This window comes from Macrobrachium rosenbergii, chromosome 44 (assembly GCF_040412425.1).
Source record: "Macrobrachium rosenbergii isolate ZJJX-2024 chromosome 44, ASM4041242v1, whole genome shotgun sequence".
Taxonomy (NCBI): Eukaryota; Metazoa; Arthropoda; class Malacostraca; order Decapoda; family Palaemonidae; genus Macrobrachium; species Macrobrachium rosenbergii.
In genome coordinates, this window is record NC_089784.1 from 8,160,171 (window position 1) to 8,178,950 (window position 18,780).

At 36.2% G+C, this 18,780-nt stretch overlaps 1 protein-coding gene across 1 annotated transcript in view; it reads right to left on the bottom strand.

Moving 5' to 3' along the window:
• Positions 1–219: 219 nt before the first annotated feature.
• Positions 220–18,780, bottom strand: part of LOC136829304 (G-protein coupled receptor Mth2-like) — a 74,971-nt gene continuing 56,410 nt past the window's right edge. The window contains exons 8-10 of the mRNA XM_067087662.1: positions 15,190–15,319; positions 3,574–3,684; positions 220–2,239 (exon numbers count right to left, since the gene is read on the bottom strand). Coding sequence (XP_066943763.1) covers positions 2,050–2,239; positions 3,574–3,684; positions 15,190–15,319 — 431 coding nt within the window. The 3' untranslated portion in view covers positions 220–2,049. The remainder of the gene's footprint in view (positions 2,240–3,573; positions 3,685–15,189; positions 15,320–18,780) is intronic.

Genomic DNA, 18,780 nt, shown 5'->3' on the forward strand with positions numbered 1-18,780 from the left:
ACAAAAGCATTACATTCAGGACCACTGAAGTGTAAAGTAAGCAAATAAATAACAGATACAAAATTAGGGAAACAAAAGAAAAACTTAAAAATATTCACTGACATTATAAAAATATAGACAAATTGAAATGCACTTTGAATAAGGTTGAGTTACAGTGGCAATAAACGCTAGGTACGCGCATATAGTTTATACTTTGCATTTATGTTCATTATAGCTACGTCTCTCTCTCTCTCTCTCTCTCTCTCTCTCTCTCTCTCTCTCTCTCTCTCTCTCTCTCTCTCTCTCTCTCTCTCTCTCTCTCTCTCCAAGTGCAGTTTTACATTCATCAGTACCTTTAGGGGCATAAACTTAAACTGCTCTATTTACAAATATGTACAAAAAATCTTTTTAGGGTGATTCGGTGGCTTGTCAAATGGCATCGTCAGTCGCACAACTAATTCTCATTTTAATTTCATTTTCTGAATTTTGTAAAATTATTTTAACGAAATTTTGTAAGCTTATTTGCATGGAAATGCATTTTGACATGATATAGATACTTTTTCAATGTTCCCAGAGGAGTTCGAAATAGCGAAAAGTTTTGCAAAGCAAAGTGAGTGAAGGAATTTTTGATGACTTGCATTCGTATAACGTATATATAGTGTAAGTTGGTACGAAATCTCAAAACATATTTGAACTTTTTAGAAACTAATAAATCGTTTGACTACTTAATGCATATAAGCGAAATGTGATAGGTTACTGGTTTGAATGAAAATATAAAAATGAAATGCACGATTTTTTTTTTTTTTTTTTTTTTTTTTTTGCCGAGTAGCATTTTACAGCGACACAAAAACAAAGCGATTTGTCTATGAAAGGTTAAATTGAACTCGTTTGATTGCCTACTCTGTTATTATACTAATTATTATCCCACTAAGTAAGGCATTAAATAAAAGGTGAAAGAACAAGAAATAAAGTAACAATGGCACATAAAGTTTGTATAAAACGAACTTTGATAGTAAAAGAGTAAATTCTACTTAATTTAGTATTGACCGATTAGGGAGAACGTAAAATAGTTCGTGAGATAAGTAGTGTAAAATGAGGAATTGTAGGAGTGCTGAATTAAGAGAAACAAATTAAAGTAGCTGGTAAACTGTAGATAGGATCTTGCTGAGTCACGCGTAAAAAAAAAAAAAAAAACTAAATACTAAATCGCACATGAAAGTCGTCATTTGCGCTGAAGTTTCCACAATGAAAGTACAAGGGACCTCGTTGAGCCAATGATGTTACCCCGATCTGCCATTGTGACAGGATGATTGGCGATGGGAAGTTGACCGTAAAGGGCTCACCAAATCTCAGCTTAATGCTGAAGGGACGATTTCCTTCCCTGGCATTTTGTTTTCGCTCTGCTTTCTCTACTCCTGTCGCCTCCTTCCTAATGTCTTTGTTTGTTTTTTTTTTTTTTTTTGTTTTTTAAGGTTGTTCGTTACCTAAACATTCGAGTACACGCTGGCACCTGCATTGAGAGGGCGTACACACGTGCGCCTTAAATAGAGATGCCGATTGTCTGTGTATGAAGGTAAATGTGTGCTCACAGATTCTTATATCGTTGTACTGACTTGATGGCTGTTTAGAGTTCCCAGTTTTCATTAATTTTTTTTCGGATATGAGTATTGTAAGGATTTACAGTGCCTCTTGTAATCAGTGTCACCGACCAGGAAATATCACTCTAAAAAGGTATATTCAAGCGCACGCACGCACGGACTCACACAGCTGTCGTTCTGAAAGTCAATTCACACGTTTTAATCCTAAATATTTGAGTGCATTAACCCACTTTGTACAATTGTCAACCACTTCCCTGATCAAAAGCACTTCGAGAAGCGGGATCTTTTCCTCGCACTTGACTGTGCTTGCCTCTTAGGGGGCTGTCGATCACCATGGCGTAGGCATTTCATCCCTGCCTCTTTCTCCTCCCCTCTGCTGCTACTCCCCCTGCCTCACCTCCACCTTCCCAACCTCCACGTCTTCCTTCATCTCTTCCATAATGAGTCGTCTGTGGCCAAATCACTCCGCTGTTCATATGACGGAATGTTTGATCTCGTTGGGGACGTCCGCGTCGCTGTTTTGGTAATAAGAAGGGAATTTCTTCTGGGCGTATTCCTGCCCGATGACGACCTCGCACAGCCTCATGAGCACCGCCCTGCGACACACGAACACGGTGAAGATGATCAGTCCTTGCATGATGTTGATGAGATCAAATACCAACCTGGAAAATAAAGGGACTCGTTTAGAAACGGTGGACTTCTCCGCCTACCCCAGTAGTTCCCGTATCATTCAATCTGTCCTATTTCTTGCAGTGGATCTGTTATTACTTGAATGTTGAAGCCCTCTGACAAGCTTTTGTTCTTAATGGGCCAGGCAAGTTTTGGACAGCCCTCCAAAGCTAGGTCTACTCCATTAAAAAATAGGTTACTATGGCCACGTCCAGCGGATCTGAGGGTTTCATTACTGTCCCACCTACCACTAACCTGCAGAATAACAGTGCGTCTGATATCTTACCTGGGTTTACCAGGGCATGTTAATGAAACCTCCAGACTGCGGCTGTAGCAACATTTCATTTTTACTTATTGGGATCTGATGACATTTGACACAGGTTTCTCTTGGAAATCATAGCAAGGATAAGTACTTAATCACATACAATATCCAGCGGATTTTAATTATATTTTCTCATGTCTGAAGCGACATCTTTTCATGTTGGGTTAGCTTTCGGGAAAAAAATATACGCATTTTCCTGCGATAATATCCTATTTGACGATTTTCTTTATCACTTTCACTTATATACTGTATGTATATAGATTCGCTCAAAAACCACAAGAAACCACAAGACGCACGTGATTTTCGTATCTGCGAATACCACGGGAAAAAACAGCCAGAGGTTCACTGTCAAGCGCTTTCACATTCACCCAAGCGTAAAAGCGCTTGGGACTGAACTTTGCTTGTTACTTTCTTGTGGTATTCCCTTGTATAACATTGTTTCAGTTGAACGACGCGATTTCTTCTTGTCGTAAAGCACGTGATGATGAAAATGGAACCGGCAGTGTTATGTATTCCGTCGAAGCTTGTTTTCAAACAGAAAATGCGTAAATGTTTTACTGCGTAACATTAAAATTTTTTTTATTATTTAGATTGAATTGCCGATCGTAAGATTAAACACCCCTAGTTAAAGTCATAGAGGCTTCATATATGAAGTGAGTACTATACACTGTATTCATGTTACTATACTCAAACAGTTGAAATTTTAAAAGCTTTAGTATATAAAAGCTACGTAGGAAAGCAATCAGTACTTAACGCTTAGCTTTCTAATGTATTTCAGTGGCAAGCTTTTGAAGTTTTAAACAACTTGCCATCACCAAAAAAAGTAGATTTACAGCTGCCTTTGTAATTGATCACACCTATTTAATCTAACGGATTTTTCCTTCTGCATACCTTATTATCTTGTTTTATTCCCGTCTGGATTAATTAGAGCCAGTGGACAGCTCTCCTCATTTGGTCCAGAATTGAAGAAAATATTTTGAGTAACAAAACCCCTATTATTCTTACCAGACGTAGTTACTGGAGGACTCGCTGTTGTGTTTTTGGCAGAAGAAGGAAATCACTTCGAAAATCCAGGTGATGCCCATCAGTACAAAGAGCTTTAGGTAAAGGCTGAACCTGGAATAAAGAAAGGAAAGAGTTGATTTAATAGATGATACAAATGCATGTTTGTTAATTTTCAGTGAATGCTTATTAATAAGTTTTGTTTTTTCATTTATGGATACTAAGTTCATAGAAACATTTTGGCTGTTTAATATAGTGCTTTACAAAATTTGTGGAATGTGATACACAAGGCTTTAAAAATCTAGGTTAGACATTTCTTTCATGATTTATTCGATTATCTAGACTAGGCAGACTTGAAACCTTTCGACTATTCAACATAACAAAAAACCTATACACGTAGTAAATGCAGTTCTTTTTAGACCAAGAATTGCTGTGACAAAATTGGAAGAATGAGGCGGACAATTTAAGCATCAGATTGTGAAAGGACTCTTCGAGACTCGGAAACAGCAATAGAAGACTACGCGTTTGGACGGTATAGAGGCGAGTGACCTCCGGTAGATGATTATGGTTAGGGACTTGAGTACCGATTCTTGGCCAACAAAATATAAGTAGCACTGAGTTTAGAATATCAAGGATGTGGTTGTCTTCCCATCAAAAGTTTGATGAACCTTATCTTCGTCCACTTAAACTAACCCACCCAAGGGAGAGAGAGAGAGAGAGAGAGAGAGAGAGAGAGAGAGAGAGAGAGAGAGAGAGAGAGAGAGAGAGAATGTTAAATAGATGATTATTCAAACGTGGTTTGAAGGTCCCTGTGATCTAATCACGCGAAACGGAATTGTCGCATCATGATTTGCCTGTGACTTTTTGTTGAGTCATCGGAGGATAAGAATCTCTTTTGTTTGGGTAATGCTATTTCAGGAACGTTCTTGCCTTTGTCGTTGCATATTTCGAGCCATTAGATGTTTAATTGTATTTAAGGTGTTTGCCGCGATGTGTAATCATTACCTTAAATATATATATGTATATATATATTTGTATGTATATATTTGTATGTATATGTATATATATATATATATATATACATAAATATATATTATATATATATATATATATATATATATATATATATATATATATATATATATATATTATATGTATGTATTTATTATATATGTCTGGGTGTAATACTGTATATCAAGACAGTTATTACATGTAGTTACAAACGCCGTAAAAATAATTAACCATCTACTGGTACATTTATACAATTCTTACTACAGTACTCTGATAATTGATAGAATAATTTAAGTAAGCCGAAACACAGAATCAGAAATTGTGACTTTTGATTGAAAAATGTTTAATCACTGACCCATTTAACTTATTTTATTTTTGTAGCGCAGATTTTCTTACGCCTTTGTACTCTGCACGTGAAGTTTCGCAGTTGCGTACCCAGCAATTATATGATGGCCTTCGTAGCGCTGTAATAGGGAATGCCTGGGAATGCCCGCTGTGCCTTAATAGGCAGCCCCTCCGTTACTCATTTTTCACTATCAGTCCGTACTTATCTTTTGTTCTTTTCAAGGGTTTTTCTTTATCAGTTTGTTGACCTCCCTTTCATATTCTCACCGATCTGTTTTTGTTGTCTGTATTTCATCATGTTGGAAAATACTTTTATTAAAATTAGTTTCGTTTCCTAAGGTAGAAATGGGTATGTTGACGGTACCTGATATAGCTTCTGTAGTCTTGCTGGGTATTATGGTGCGCTCTTTAATGTTTATATATATTTATATATATAATATATATATATATTTATATTATATACATATATATATATATATATATATATATATATATATATATATATATATATATATATATATATATATATATATATATATATATATATATATATATATATATATATATATATATATATATATTTACGCACATAAACATACATTCAACGTTCTGCCATTTTCCCTAGCAGGGGCTAGTTGTATAGGATCCACAAGGCAATGATCAGCTTCACATTCATACCAAAACAACTGAATTGTGGCTGACCCTTGTGCAGTAAACTTCCACAAAAGCTGATTCCTATACTTGCGTAAAATGCTCATCAGCAACGGGCTGGATCTTCCAACACCCATTGCATCCTTCTCAGTTATCGAGGCTCTTTCTTTCCATTCCCTTTATCCAGTTGGTTTCTGTGTATTCCTCTCTTATCTCTGATTTATACATTATTTTCACCAACGTAACGTTTGCCACTTCTTTCATATGACTAAACAACCTCAAAACTTAATGATCCATACTTTCACCTATGCTCAAGCTATATTTAACACTTTGTATCACCACATTTCTAAACTTTTTAATTTGATCTTTGTCACAAACACTAGACAAACAGCTCATCTAAACTGCTGCTACATTTCTTATTTCGTTCGCATTTTGTATCCAGCATTACTTCCATATAGGAGAGTTGGCTCAGCTGTCCCATCATACATTCCCACCTCATTTGCCTTAGATTCTTCAAGTCTCCTCTCAAATATATTACTACAACCTTCTTTACTTCTCCTTTTCTATGACTTTCCTCTTCTTTCATCTGTCTGTCACATCATTATATTTACTTCCAAATGCGTAATCAGATCAGCTGGGCAAGGTTTTCACTACTCACATTAACAATCACTGCGTAATCAGATCAGCTTGGTTCAAATTTTCTCCTCTTGGTTTTAACACTAGTCTCAGCTGTTTCACATTAACAATCACTGCTTTGCCTCTTAATGTCTCTTGCCTGACTTCAGGCATGATTCCAACCATAAAGAGGACATAACACGCCTTGTCTCGCACAACTATTACATCAGACCAGTCACTACTGTTTACAGTTTCTTACATGCTCTCCTTTTCCCACGAGGAAATCAGAATTGCTTTCAACAACTTGTTTTCCATACCATGCATCCTTGGTAATCTCCAAAGTTCCTCATTGGACGGGTCGATATCGTTCTCGGCTAGCACTGTTCTGGACCGCGTTCGATTCTCCGGCCGACCAGTGAAGAATTAGAGGAATTTATTTCAGGTGACAGAAATTCATATCTCGCTATAATGTGGTTCGGATTCCACAATAAGCTGTAGGTCCCGTTGCTAGGTAACCAAATTTATTCTTAGCCACGTAAAATAAGTCTAATCCTTCGGGCCAGCCCTCTCCAGGAGAGCTGTTAATGTATCAGTGGTCTGGTAAAACTGAGGTATACTTAGTAATCTCCATATTGCTTCTTTATCAAGTATGTTATAACCTATTTCTAGGGCCATTATGCCACACACAAACACCACACATCCTCTTTGTTGTGTAAACCCATAATGTTCTTCCCCATCAGTCCTTCTGTTATCTGTCTTACTTTCTCAGACAAAATCGTACCCTATAATTTCCTGGGTATGTTCTCACCCATTTCATGTAGACATATCATACACCCGGCTGCTAGCCAGTTAATCACGCTTTTAATACCATGGCGCAGTATCTTTCTTGTAGTTCCTGTCATATGGTGTTTGTACACTCTTCAGCCTCTTAATTACCATTGTATCATCATTAGTCTCTTCCAAAGTCTTTCTCAAAAGTATTGAAGACCCTTCCGTTCTGTCTGAGAGGTTGAATTAAATCGAAATTGAATGCAGTGACGGTGGTCACAGTCTGTGTAGTATCATTTGGACACTAAAGCTTGAGGGAGTTGAGGAAATGCCCCTTTAATGGCGGACAACTGTAAATCACATACGTCATCCCAGTTTAATTATCGAGGATTGCAATCGTAGTAGAAGAAATCGGAAAAACCAAGGAATTGCTGTTCTAAGAACGTGCTTGAAGTTTTTCTATATCTTTCGATCGCTGTTCGGGTTGTCGTTACGTTAAAAAAAAAAAAAAACTTGTGCTATTTCTTAATAGTATGCTGTCTTTTATATCATCCTGGAAACGTTGGGCTAATTTGAATTCTAAAAACGATCTGCATTCGGTTCCAGTTGGAATGATTTGAACATAAAAAAATTTGTCAATTAGGTAATGGCTAGAATGCAGGTTTCTTACACAGAAGTAGCATGCTTTAATGCAAATATCCCCACACTCCTCACATCCCTCCCATAAAAACATTAAGACATGTCAAGTGATTAACAGTGCTGAATTAGAAGCCCAGCATCTGTTGGGTTGAGTTTGCTATTCAAAACGTAATGTATCATGACCTTTAAGGAATGAAAAAAAAAAATTTTTTTCTTCAGGCGAATGCTTTGTCTTGAATTGGATGGATATTCCAGGTCGGCTATAAAAGTAGGTGACTGTAAATTAAATGAGAGTCTTGAAGCATCATTAGCATGTTAATAGCGATTAAGGAGCCGAAAGGCGAGATGGGATTAGGGAATATTTTGCGAGTTTGGCCTTAAAAGCAAGAGAGAGAGAGAGAGAGAGAGAGAGAGAGAGAGAGAGAGAGAGAGAGAGAGAGAGAGAGCAATTCAGTTACATTGGTTAATATTACATGTTCTTGAATAGACCAAAAACACCTCAAAAGTAACAGGAGAAAAAAATCAAAGGAGTTGAGGCGAAAAGGAACATATTGAAGTGAAAACAAAAGTCAAATCAATAAATAATATTACAATTCTACGATTAAAAGTAAAGAGGGAGGGAACTGTTGATGACCAAACTTGAGATATATAGTATTAATCGTTCAGAACATAACATTCTAGATGAGTATTTCGCATATAAGCAGGCGATTGTTTTAACTCGCTAGTTCTTTTTTTTTTTTTGAGCACTCAATAAGGAATTGAGTGACGGCATGAGATCATGTTCGTATATCGTACTATATGAATATTATTGCCTCCTCCAAGGCGGTCATGTTTCCAAGTTCCTCTTGTCTGTCAGTCCGTTTGTACGCCTGTGTATGTCTGCAGGATTATGCAGAAAATAAAGATGGTATTTGAATGATACCGTTTGAACTCATTCATTGCACGACCTTTCCGAGATGGTTTGAAATTGGGGGAAATTAAGAAAGAGGGGGTCAACATTAAGTTTTAGAATAGGGAACCATGGCCTCCTTATTTCGACCTCCACCAACCCTGTCCTTTAGTAAGGGAATTCATTACAATAAAGAAAATGTCATCATGAACTTTCCATGAAGAGACCGAATTTGGGCTGGCTACCAAGTGCTCACGCCTTTATCTCTATAAACATAAATATTTTAGTGCAGTCGGCATTGCAACTGATGTATAAATTATTATGAAAGTATAAGGATATATTCATTAGAAGCTTCTAATGTAAAGAGAAGGCTGTGTTACTGTATTGACGAAATGATTAGGTAGAAATCTGTAGTAATTGGTAAAGTTAATAGTACTTTATTTCTGTGATATAAAGCAAGGCAATGAAGAACCTAATTCATTTAACGTCCTCATTTGTTGTTGTTTGTGCGTGTGTGTAACCGTGCGCGCGCACACCTACAAATATATGATTAACATGTGAGTGCTCTCTCTCTCTCTCTCTCTCTCTCTCTCTCTCTCTCTCTCTCTCTCTCTCTCTCTCTCTTTATATATATATATATATGTGTGTGTGTTATATCAGTGCTCAGAATGTCATGTTTTTATATGTACTTAATACATGCATATATGTATATATATACATATATATAATAACATATATATAACATATGTATGTATATATGTATATATATATATATATATATATATATATATATATATATAAATATATATTCCTGTCATTTTGAAGTTTCGTCCTTTTTTTTTTTGTCAATGGGAGATGAAATAGAGTGTGGCACTGTATATTCCGGGAGAGTGCCGGATGAGCTCTCCAGAGAGCGCGATGAAAACATTATGCCCTGAAGCAAAAGATAAGAAAAAATTCCTTGGCGTTCACTCAAGGATTTACTTTTTGAGCTTCTTATCTTGTTGACAAGGAAGAAAGGAAAGGGAGTAGAAGAGAGGAAACCTAATAAGGGGTCTCTCAGAGAGAGAGAGAGAGAGAGAGAGAGAGAGAGAGAGAGAGAGAGAGAGAGAGAGAGAGAGGGTTGGTTTAAAATTTGTTCCCTTATAAGATTATGCGGCAAAGGAAATTTTGTAAGTATTTAAATTTTTTTTTACCCATTTGGGAAAATGAAAACACATATATAGTTGGAAAATAATTCAGTAAACCGGTAAAATAAGATGTCAGTTGGATTAAGGGACTTCTTTGGTACTTTTTAAGGTGTTATTTGCAATGCGTGGGATAGTGACAGAAAAGGAAAGATAAATGAACAGTTTTATTCTAACAGGTTAATTTACCTCTTTTATAACGTTATTGTTTTTTATTCTAACAGGTTAATTTACCTCCTTTATAACGTTATTGTAAGTTAGGTATTACAAGAGAAGGGAGGAGCCAAAGATTTTGTATTATTTTAAAAGGACAGAGAAGTGACTGTGATAGATCTTATTCTTCATAATTATGCGTTTGGAAAAACAGAAGCAGGAGGAAAATGCTAATTACTGTGAGGAAGAATATTCTTTTACTCCAGTTTACTGGGTTAGATGTATTTTATTAATGATCTGGGAATCTCTGTATAAGTTATAGAATGTTCGAGAGGCCGATGGAACAGGCATTCCAATGACCCTATTGAGCACAGGTCTGATGGAAACGGGAAGGAAAAAAGAGGGGGGACAAGATAGTTTTCAGGAATGTCAGTGTCGTTGTGAACTGTCTACAAAAGAAGTGTCATTAAAATATATAAGTAAAATAATAGAATAAGAGTATATTCACATGAATGACTATTATGCGAAAACCCCCCACTAAATAAAAAAACAGCAACGGTAGCAAAGGAACAAGAGAAATAAATAAAAAACCATATCGGTGCTGATAATGAAAATGTCTTTTCTTGACAGAAAACCAGATCATTTCTGTATGTGGCGTACCTAGATGGGAAGTCAGCCCCCCCCAAAAAAAATGTAGTCGGGGCGAGATTCCTCATGGGAAAAAATGAGGGCAAAAACGGATGGTACCATGTATTAAAGAAATCTGGATTTTTTTTTTTTTTTTTGGTGGGGGGATAGGGAGCGTTGCTTAGTTGGGGGTTGGGTGGGGGAGGCATTGGTTCTTGAAGCTTTTGGGGATTTGGGAGATAGAGACTTTCATCCGCCATTCGATAAAAGGGGGAGCAGGTGGATGAGAGAGATTGGAGTCCCCGACACAGCTTATTCAAGGAGCGTCAGAGGACGAGGTGCAGGATGGAACTAAGCATGTGAGGGAAAGTAGCGTTAAGGATGCTTTAAGGGTCGAGGGGAAATAGTCGTAAGAGGCTTATCTCTCTCTCTCTCTCTCTCTCTCTCTCTCTCTCTCTCTCTCTCTCTCTCTCTCTCTCTCAAAGCGAGAGCCGAAATATAAATGTATTTAATGTCGTGAAACTAATTATGATAAAGATAAATTTTTAATGCTCTCTCTGCCATTTCGAACAAGATATGCAGTAAGTAAATATCAAGCAGTAAGTAAATGTCAACCCAACGGCAACAATTCACCGCCCTCTCTCGTGTAGAGGAAGATAAGAACCGAGATAAGTAGAATCTACTGTAGTATCAAAGGTCTGACAACTGGGGAAGGGGGGACACATGTTGAGATATATAATTTGGCTGTTGTAAACTGTCAAGTTGCATGTGGATGCGCTGTCTCTTGATCAAGAATGTTTGATTAGTGTAGGATGTGTCCGAAGAGTGCCAGTGGAAACCCGTTGAAGAGAATGTGTAGTGAAGTTGTTGATCATTATCCTCGCTCGAAATAGGATGGCCCAAGAAAGCGAGTTGGAACGAAGTATGACACATGAGACATGATTTGGGTATCAGATGACAATGATGAACAATAACGGCACTCAAATTTTAATTTAGTATGATGACAGATTGCTCCTTTTTTGAACACCTATTCAGAAAGTAAGATTATCGATTGAGTAAGAATTACCTAGCGACGCAACTGTAATAGTGAAGTAGATCGTAAGTCTTGGGCCCATGAAAAGTAAGACAGAAGTTCCGAAGACAGAAGAAAGAAAGAAAAAGTGTTAGATGTAAATTCAGGTTCTTTTCCGGCAATGCTTGTCTGTTGATTAGGGAAATAGTACTCTTATATTCGGCCCTTTACAGAGTTAGAAACACTGCTCATGAACTGGGATATCTACGTCCCTTGCCCATTGGTTTTAGAACCAGATGGGTAACTGGGCGTCCAGATGATCTTTTAGCTTTATGAAACGGGTTCCTAGAATGTGTTAATTTCTGATTCATGGATAGTTAGAACAAAAAAGTTACTGTATAAGTTGTTACATTTCGAAGAACGTCCTGTATAGTCAGATTTTATTTATATTTTCTGTTGATACTTTCTTTTTATTGCCCGATTGTGAATTGCTTATCGCGTATATGTATATTTGCACACGTATGCTTATAAAATGAAATTGTAAAGTGTTTTGTAGATCATATGAGGTAGTAACAATAGTTTATGATCTTAGAATATGTTCTACTTCATAATATTTTTATGTAAATTTTTAGCCAAGTCCTAAGAATGGGCACTTTAAGAATTTCTCTTATATTGAGAGAGAGAGAGAGAGAGAGAGAGAGAGAGAGAGAGAGAGAGAGAGAGGCGGGGGCCGCTGGGGAGCGAGGGAAGTTGCAGACATGCCTATGATGAAAGTTCTTAGTGTTTTTTCCATTGTAATGTGCATTTTTTTTACCCCCATTATTATTGAATGTTAATTGAGAATTTTATATGCTTGGTAATAAACATCCAGGCGTATAATCCAGTGTATCATGAACGGCTTTATTGTCTTCCATTTTGAAAGATATGGAGACAAAATTCGAGAACAATTTTTTTGTTAACTCTTTCATTTCCACTTTTAGGTGAAAGTTTGTGCTGCAGTTTTATATTTCCTTTAGTAAAAAGTTTCAAGGAATTATAGTTAATTTAAAGTTGTGCTCCCCCTTTTTAGTATCTAGAATCATAACCGTTATGGTCAGTATCGTGAATCTTCATTACCGAAGTCATAGAAAATGTTTAATACTTCCCAAGAGATGTGTCGCTCGAATTTCATTTTAATTTTAAATTGTTTACTGGATGTGGCGTCCTTTAGTTAGATTTGTATCAAAATTTATGTTGGTACTGTTATTTGTGAATGATCTTAATTTTAAAGGGAGGCAAATAAGGAAATGAGGATAATGATTATCAGTATTAGTCTCCGGTGTCATTTTTTTTTTTTTTTTTGCAAATACTGTTCAAGAAAACCAAGGCTAAACGAGCAAATTATTCATTGGAAACTGTTACTTATATATCTCCTCTACAGGGCCATAAAGATTCTCTCGTAATTTGGGTCATTTAGCGTGAGAAACGGGATTGTCTTGTGTCAGTATTCATAATTATGTACTTAATGTTATACAATTTTGAGTGGCGAATGATCTAACGGTGTTTGGCATGTCAGGGGCTCTGCCATTAGTGTATTAAGAAAAAGTAAATCGTACTCGGTTTTTTTTTTCTTTAAAGGAGGATTACTATTCCGGCATGTTCTACGTCGAAATGTTTCTTCGAGTATGAATCATGTAGCGTGAATATTCTAGATTTTTATTGTTCAACTGAACACAAAATCTCTCTCTCTCTCTCTCTCTCTCTCTCTCTCTCTCTCTCTCTCTCTCTCCTACACACACACACACACACACACACACACACATATGTGTGTGAACGTGTGTGTGTATACGTGCAAAGCATAATAAACATATAAAAGATCTAAGATGAAGTGTAAATTCTTTTAGGAAATTCATATCCAAGCTCTTTGCCTCTTATGAACGAAAATGGTAATAAATGATTATAAATATATGTAGATGGTTCTAAAAAAAATAAATATAAATATATATATATATATATATATATATATATATATATATATATATATATATATTTATGTATATATATGCAACACACACACACACACACATATATATATATACATACATACATACATACATATTTAAAGCGTTGAACATTGGAATTGAGAGTGAGTGTATTCTCCTAGCGCTTAAAAACATTCATCGAAGCCATTTAAAGATAAAAAGCTCTGCCATGGGTCTTGAAGAGGAACCCAGGAAGAGGATTTAATTCTCCTCTAGATAGGATAAGGATGTTCAACAAAGGACCCTTTGCTCGTCTTTTGCGAGGCTTATCAAAGCTCATGTTTTGTGCCGTCGTGAGTGGTAGCTGACTCAATAGCCGCGGCGTTTGCTTAAGAAAGATAAAAAAAACAAAAAAAAACGCGCTTATGCAGAGAATCCTAAACGGCTTTGTTGTCCAACTGTCTTGGTTTAGAGTTCTTGGGAGCTTGCAGAGCGTCTGTTAGCGAAACCAGTCTTTTAGCTTTTTTATGTCACTGCTGCTGTTTATTGTGAGAAGACAAAGATGGATACGTTGTAACCAGAGGGGTGAAGTAAGCGTATTTGTTTAATTGGAGGCACCGGGGCTTTCATGCATGCTTGGATCGGGCTAGGTTACGGAATCTTAAAAGATGTTCCTTATTAGGCGACGACTCTGAAGTTAAAAAGCAATATGTTACATTAATTTCACGAGAATAGCATGATCTCGGGACTTTGGATTCAATGATTTATTAAACACGGAAGAAAGGCGATAGGTTCCACATTCAGTAGATGTGAAAATGTGAATCATGCATATTTTAAGTGAACTACACAAATGCCGATAGATCAGACTGAGGATATCAGGACTGTGACAATATCAAGCAGAATGAGAAAACGTCCTTTGGTTTTATCCGCAGAGTAGATTTAAACGAAAAGAAATGTTGCAGACTTGAATACGTGTTCGATATGATAGCGTCATTTAAATCCAAGGGGCGCATTAGAATACCAAATGCAATGCAGGGTTTCGGGACATTTCCATTCAGAGAAGGGTGTCAGTGCGTGAGGTTTCGAAAATGATGGGAAATAAATGTCTTAGTTTGAACATGCTTTTATTCTGACGTGCTTTCGTTCGAATTTCAGAGAAATGTACATTATAATGTGCAGTCTGATAAGATCAAGCGAAAATCATTTTGCCCTTTCACATTTACATTTTAAAGACTAAAGAATATTAAAGTCTTACTATTGTCACCTTTATTATTTATACCGCATAAGTGCGAGCCCTAAGGGTGTGAGGTATAAGATGTAATTGTAACTTTAGATATTTGATAATGGGCCAAAAGTAATGTTGAAATTAGAAAAGCATTTTCTTTACATAGCACCGATGTAGTTTATAAGCACTTATTCAGTAGGAATTCCTTTGCTTGATAACTAATCTTTTATCAAGTAGCGTACTACAGCAAATGTCATCCGTTTGATTTAGAACTCAGTAATGAACTTTTTAGTATCTTTATTGTCAGAAGTTTCGATTAGCAACAAAACATCATAACCCAACTATCTACTACCTATTAGACAAATTATGTGACTGCTGAAGGGGCTAATCATTTTGATATGCATTGGATGTACAATATATTCTGGCTTAACATCAACAGAGCTACTAGTACAAGACAACTGTTATGATTTTGCCAGCGGCAGTCTCCTGTAAAAGCTAAGCGTAGGAAATTCAGAAAAGCGAAAGACAACACTTACTGGAATTTTCTGGCCTCCGAACTCTTGCTCATGGCGCACAGCTTGTACGCGGAAGCTACGAACAAAATCACGTTGATTCCAAGGATGACTGAAATCGGTCCGTAGAAGAAAAGAATCAAAGCGCTGTCTTCTGTTCGTAGGAAAAAAAATATTGGAATCGTCAGCAATGAATTATGGTAAAGATCTATATGCTGTCATGCATTATATTAAAAAAATAATAATAATAAAAAAAATATATATGTAGTAGTGGGAAGGAGGAAAACCACATTTTTGATAGCTCTATTACCAGTTTTACTTTTTTTTTATTTGTATGTTTAAAAATGCATGAAAAAAGGTTATGGTAGATCTCTCTTCTCAAGTGATCACAAACCCACTGACATGCGACAGGTGAAAATAAAAAAGGCATTGTCTAATTATGTTCGTAGATAAAAAAAAATCCTCTTCTCTTGTGTAGATAAACAGAAACCTATAAAGCTGGTTTTTGTTGTAGTTAATATAAATTATTTAGAGGGTTGCGTAACACTGTGGGAATAGTATCATTTTCCGCTGTTTATCCCTGGAAGGTCATGGCTGTAAGTTGTACTCCCTCACTTCTGATTAATAGTCATTGAAGCGGATGTTATTAGTACCATGTGATGGTAGGCTTGCTACGGATTTGCAACTCGAGTGTTCGATACTAGAAGACTTTCACCGATCCGAGAACAGACATTGTCAAATGGGTAGTAACTGCTAACAAGCACAGACATTATCAAATGGTAGTGAGTGTTAACAAATTATTATTATTATTATTATTATTATTATTATTATTATTATTATTATTATTATTATTATTATATATAGTCCTACGTTTTTTTTTACTATATTGTTATATTATTATTATTGTTGTTTTGAGGCTTCAGTATAAAAATATCCTTTCCATAAATTTTGTGTTCTTAAAAGTGACAAGGATGGAAATAATGGTATTTTCGTATCATTACCCAAGATATGTTAACAGTTAGGCATCCAATTTTATCAGTACTAGGATTTTGTTTTACCTGTAGGCAAAGAGGAGGATTTTTAAAATTTATTTCAGAAAACTTAAGTTTCCAACGCGATTATAGCTTTTTATGAACGAAATAAGAAAACTGCATTTAAATTGTAGAGATCGCGTTAGTGTTGTTACTGTTGAATAATGTTGGGATATTGCATGTTTTTTCATCATATAATATAGATTATCGTTCATTTTTGTTAAGTGATTAGTGCATTATCTTCACCAGCATCCACAAGATTAATGTGGCCTCGGGGAGTGCTTGCTGGGATTAGGCCAAGTCCTGTACCTCTTATCTGGAAGTGTTCCTAAATGGTTAATGGGTGTTGTGTACGTTTCTCTTTGGTGTGCCGTAACATAAAACTTGCCTGGTTGTCGTCTATTAGTGTCCATTTGTGGCAGAAGACACCCGCCCAATCAAGAAATTTATCCAGTAACATGAAAATAAGCAAATTGTCGGAACTAATCTTCCCCCACGCGCTGTGGATGCCACCTGCCATATGACCGAGAGAGAGAGAGAGAGAGAGAGAGAGAGAGAGAGAGAGAGAGAGAGAGAGAGAGAGAGAGAGGGGGCAGCAGGGATTTGAATCAGAAGTTAACTTCTATGCTCAAAAGGAGCGATCATCTGTTAAGGGGCAAAGTGGATTCTTCAGGAATAGTAATAAAGTAGCCGCAGCCACCGCTCCTCCTTTTGGGCTTGTTAGGTTATTCTGGCAGGTGGCCCCCCCTCCCCCCCCTTGAGGGTGAACAGCAGACTCTGCAGTTACAACGAAACTTTCGCAGGAGGCGCTTCTCATCACCATAATGGCCGGGATGATGCATCTTTTATCATGATATCGCGCGGTATACATATGGCTGTCTGACCACCAACGCGGATGGGGGGAAAGGACTTTCAGCTGTGAGAGACCCTGTGGTGACTTTTTTAATCTCTGATGAACGTGACGTGTTTTTTTAATTTCGTGAATTTTTCCTTCACTTTTTATGAGGGCGATAAGGTATTCTCACCTTTTTTTTTTTCTCTGCCATCTTTATTCAGTGTGTTTTTTTTTTTGTCTTTGACTTGCTATGCTATTGTTGTGCAGATATTACAAGTTTTTTTTTTTTATTTCCTAAAATATGCTAATATTTTATTTTGAGACTTTTTGTTGCATCACCACCTTATAACATCACCATTCCCCTCTCCTAACGGATTGCTTGAATTGACTACAAAAGGTTTAATAAAAACAAAATTCTCTCTCTCTCTCTCACTAGAGTGTATATATATATATATATATATATATATATATATATATATATATATATATATATATATATATATATATATATATATATATATATATATATATATATATATATATATATATCTATATATATATAATGTATATAATATATGTATATATATATTTATATGCACATATTTATATATTTATTAATTTATTGCGCACAGATTAAAAGCACAACAGAAATCAGCTTGACCCTGGCATATGCAGTGTCCTTGTTTTTTTAATGTGCTTGTAAAGTGTGCTTTCATCATAAACTCGTAAGAGTCGTTCTGCGTCCTCAAGCTTATCCGTAAACCGTTCTTCCACTTGCAACCGGACAAGTTCTGCTGGCCTTGTTTAATTGTTAACCCCCTATTTTTAGCTGCAATTATCCAGTTCTTTCTTTGCCCGCTGTAATCTCATAGTATCTTTTTACTTCTTTAGTGTTTTATACGTGAATCATTGCATTTGTTGGTACATTTTCATTTTCATATTGTTCGTACTTTGTATGTATTGTAGTATTTTAAATGCCTGAATAGTTTTTGTTTATGGTTATTGTTCAGTATTTTATACGTCTGTGTTTATATTTATGTATTTTGCATCGTGCTTTTTATACGTATTTTAGTATTCTATATTTAGGTATGAATGCATTTTGTTTGTAGTTTTCAGCGCCACGATATTTGATTTGGCCTACAAAATGGATCTGACATTTAATAATCATATTTTTAAGCAGCGTTGATCTTCGTTATTGTGAGGCCATTTTAACACGTAACACCAACAAGCAAATACTCGTGTGCATGAACAAGCCGCGTATGCTTTGTTACTTGAATTAATTAAGATTGAATTCCCCCGGGCTGTCCTTTTTGCTTTCATGGAGAGTCTAAGTGTCCCGTCCTCCATTATCTGCTCGAGTTATTCGATGGCTTGTCCAAAAGGATGTGTTAATGTCGCTTCTATTCCCTTGAAGCAAGAACTGGTCTGTGGTAATTATTTTACGTGAGACTTTGGTTGCATGGTAATTGCATTTTAGTTCTTCGGAGGAGATTCGTTGTCAGAGAGAGAGAGAGAGAGAGAGAGAGAGAGAGAGAGAGAGAGAGAGAAATTTCGTGGTGATGATGATCATAGGGAAAGGTTAAATGTAGTCTAATGAGAACATTTTCGTTTTGATATATACTTTACAATGTAAGGTTCTTTCACTTGGCCCTACGTAAATGTGGACATTGGTAGATAAAATTGGCGGAATTCGGTTTTGGATTATACTGCACACGCGGCCTAAAAAGACCGTGATTGCTCACAGCGTTA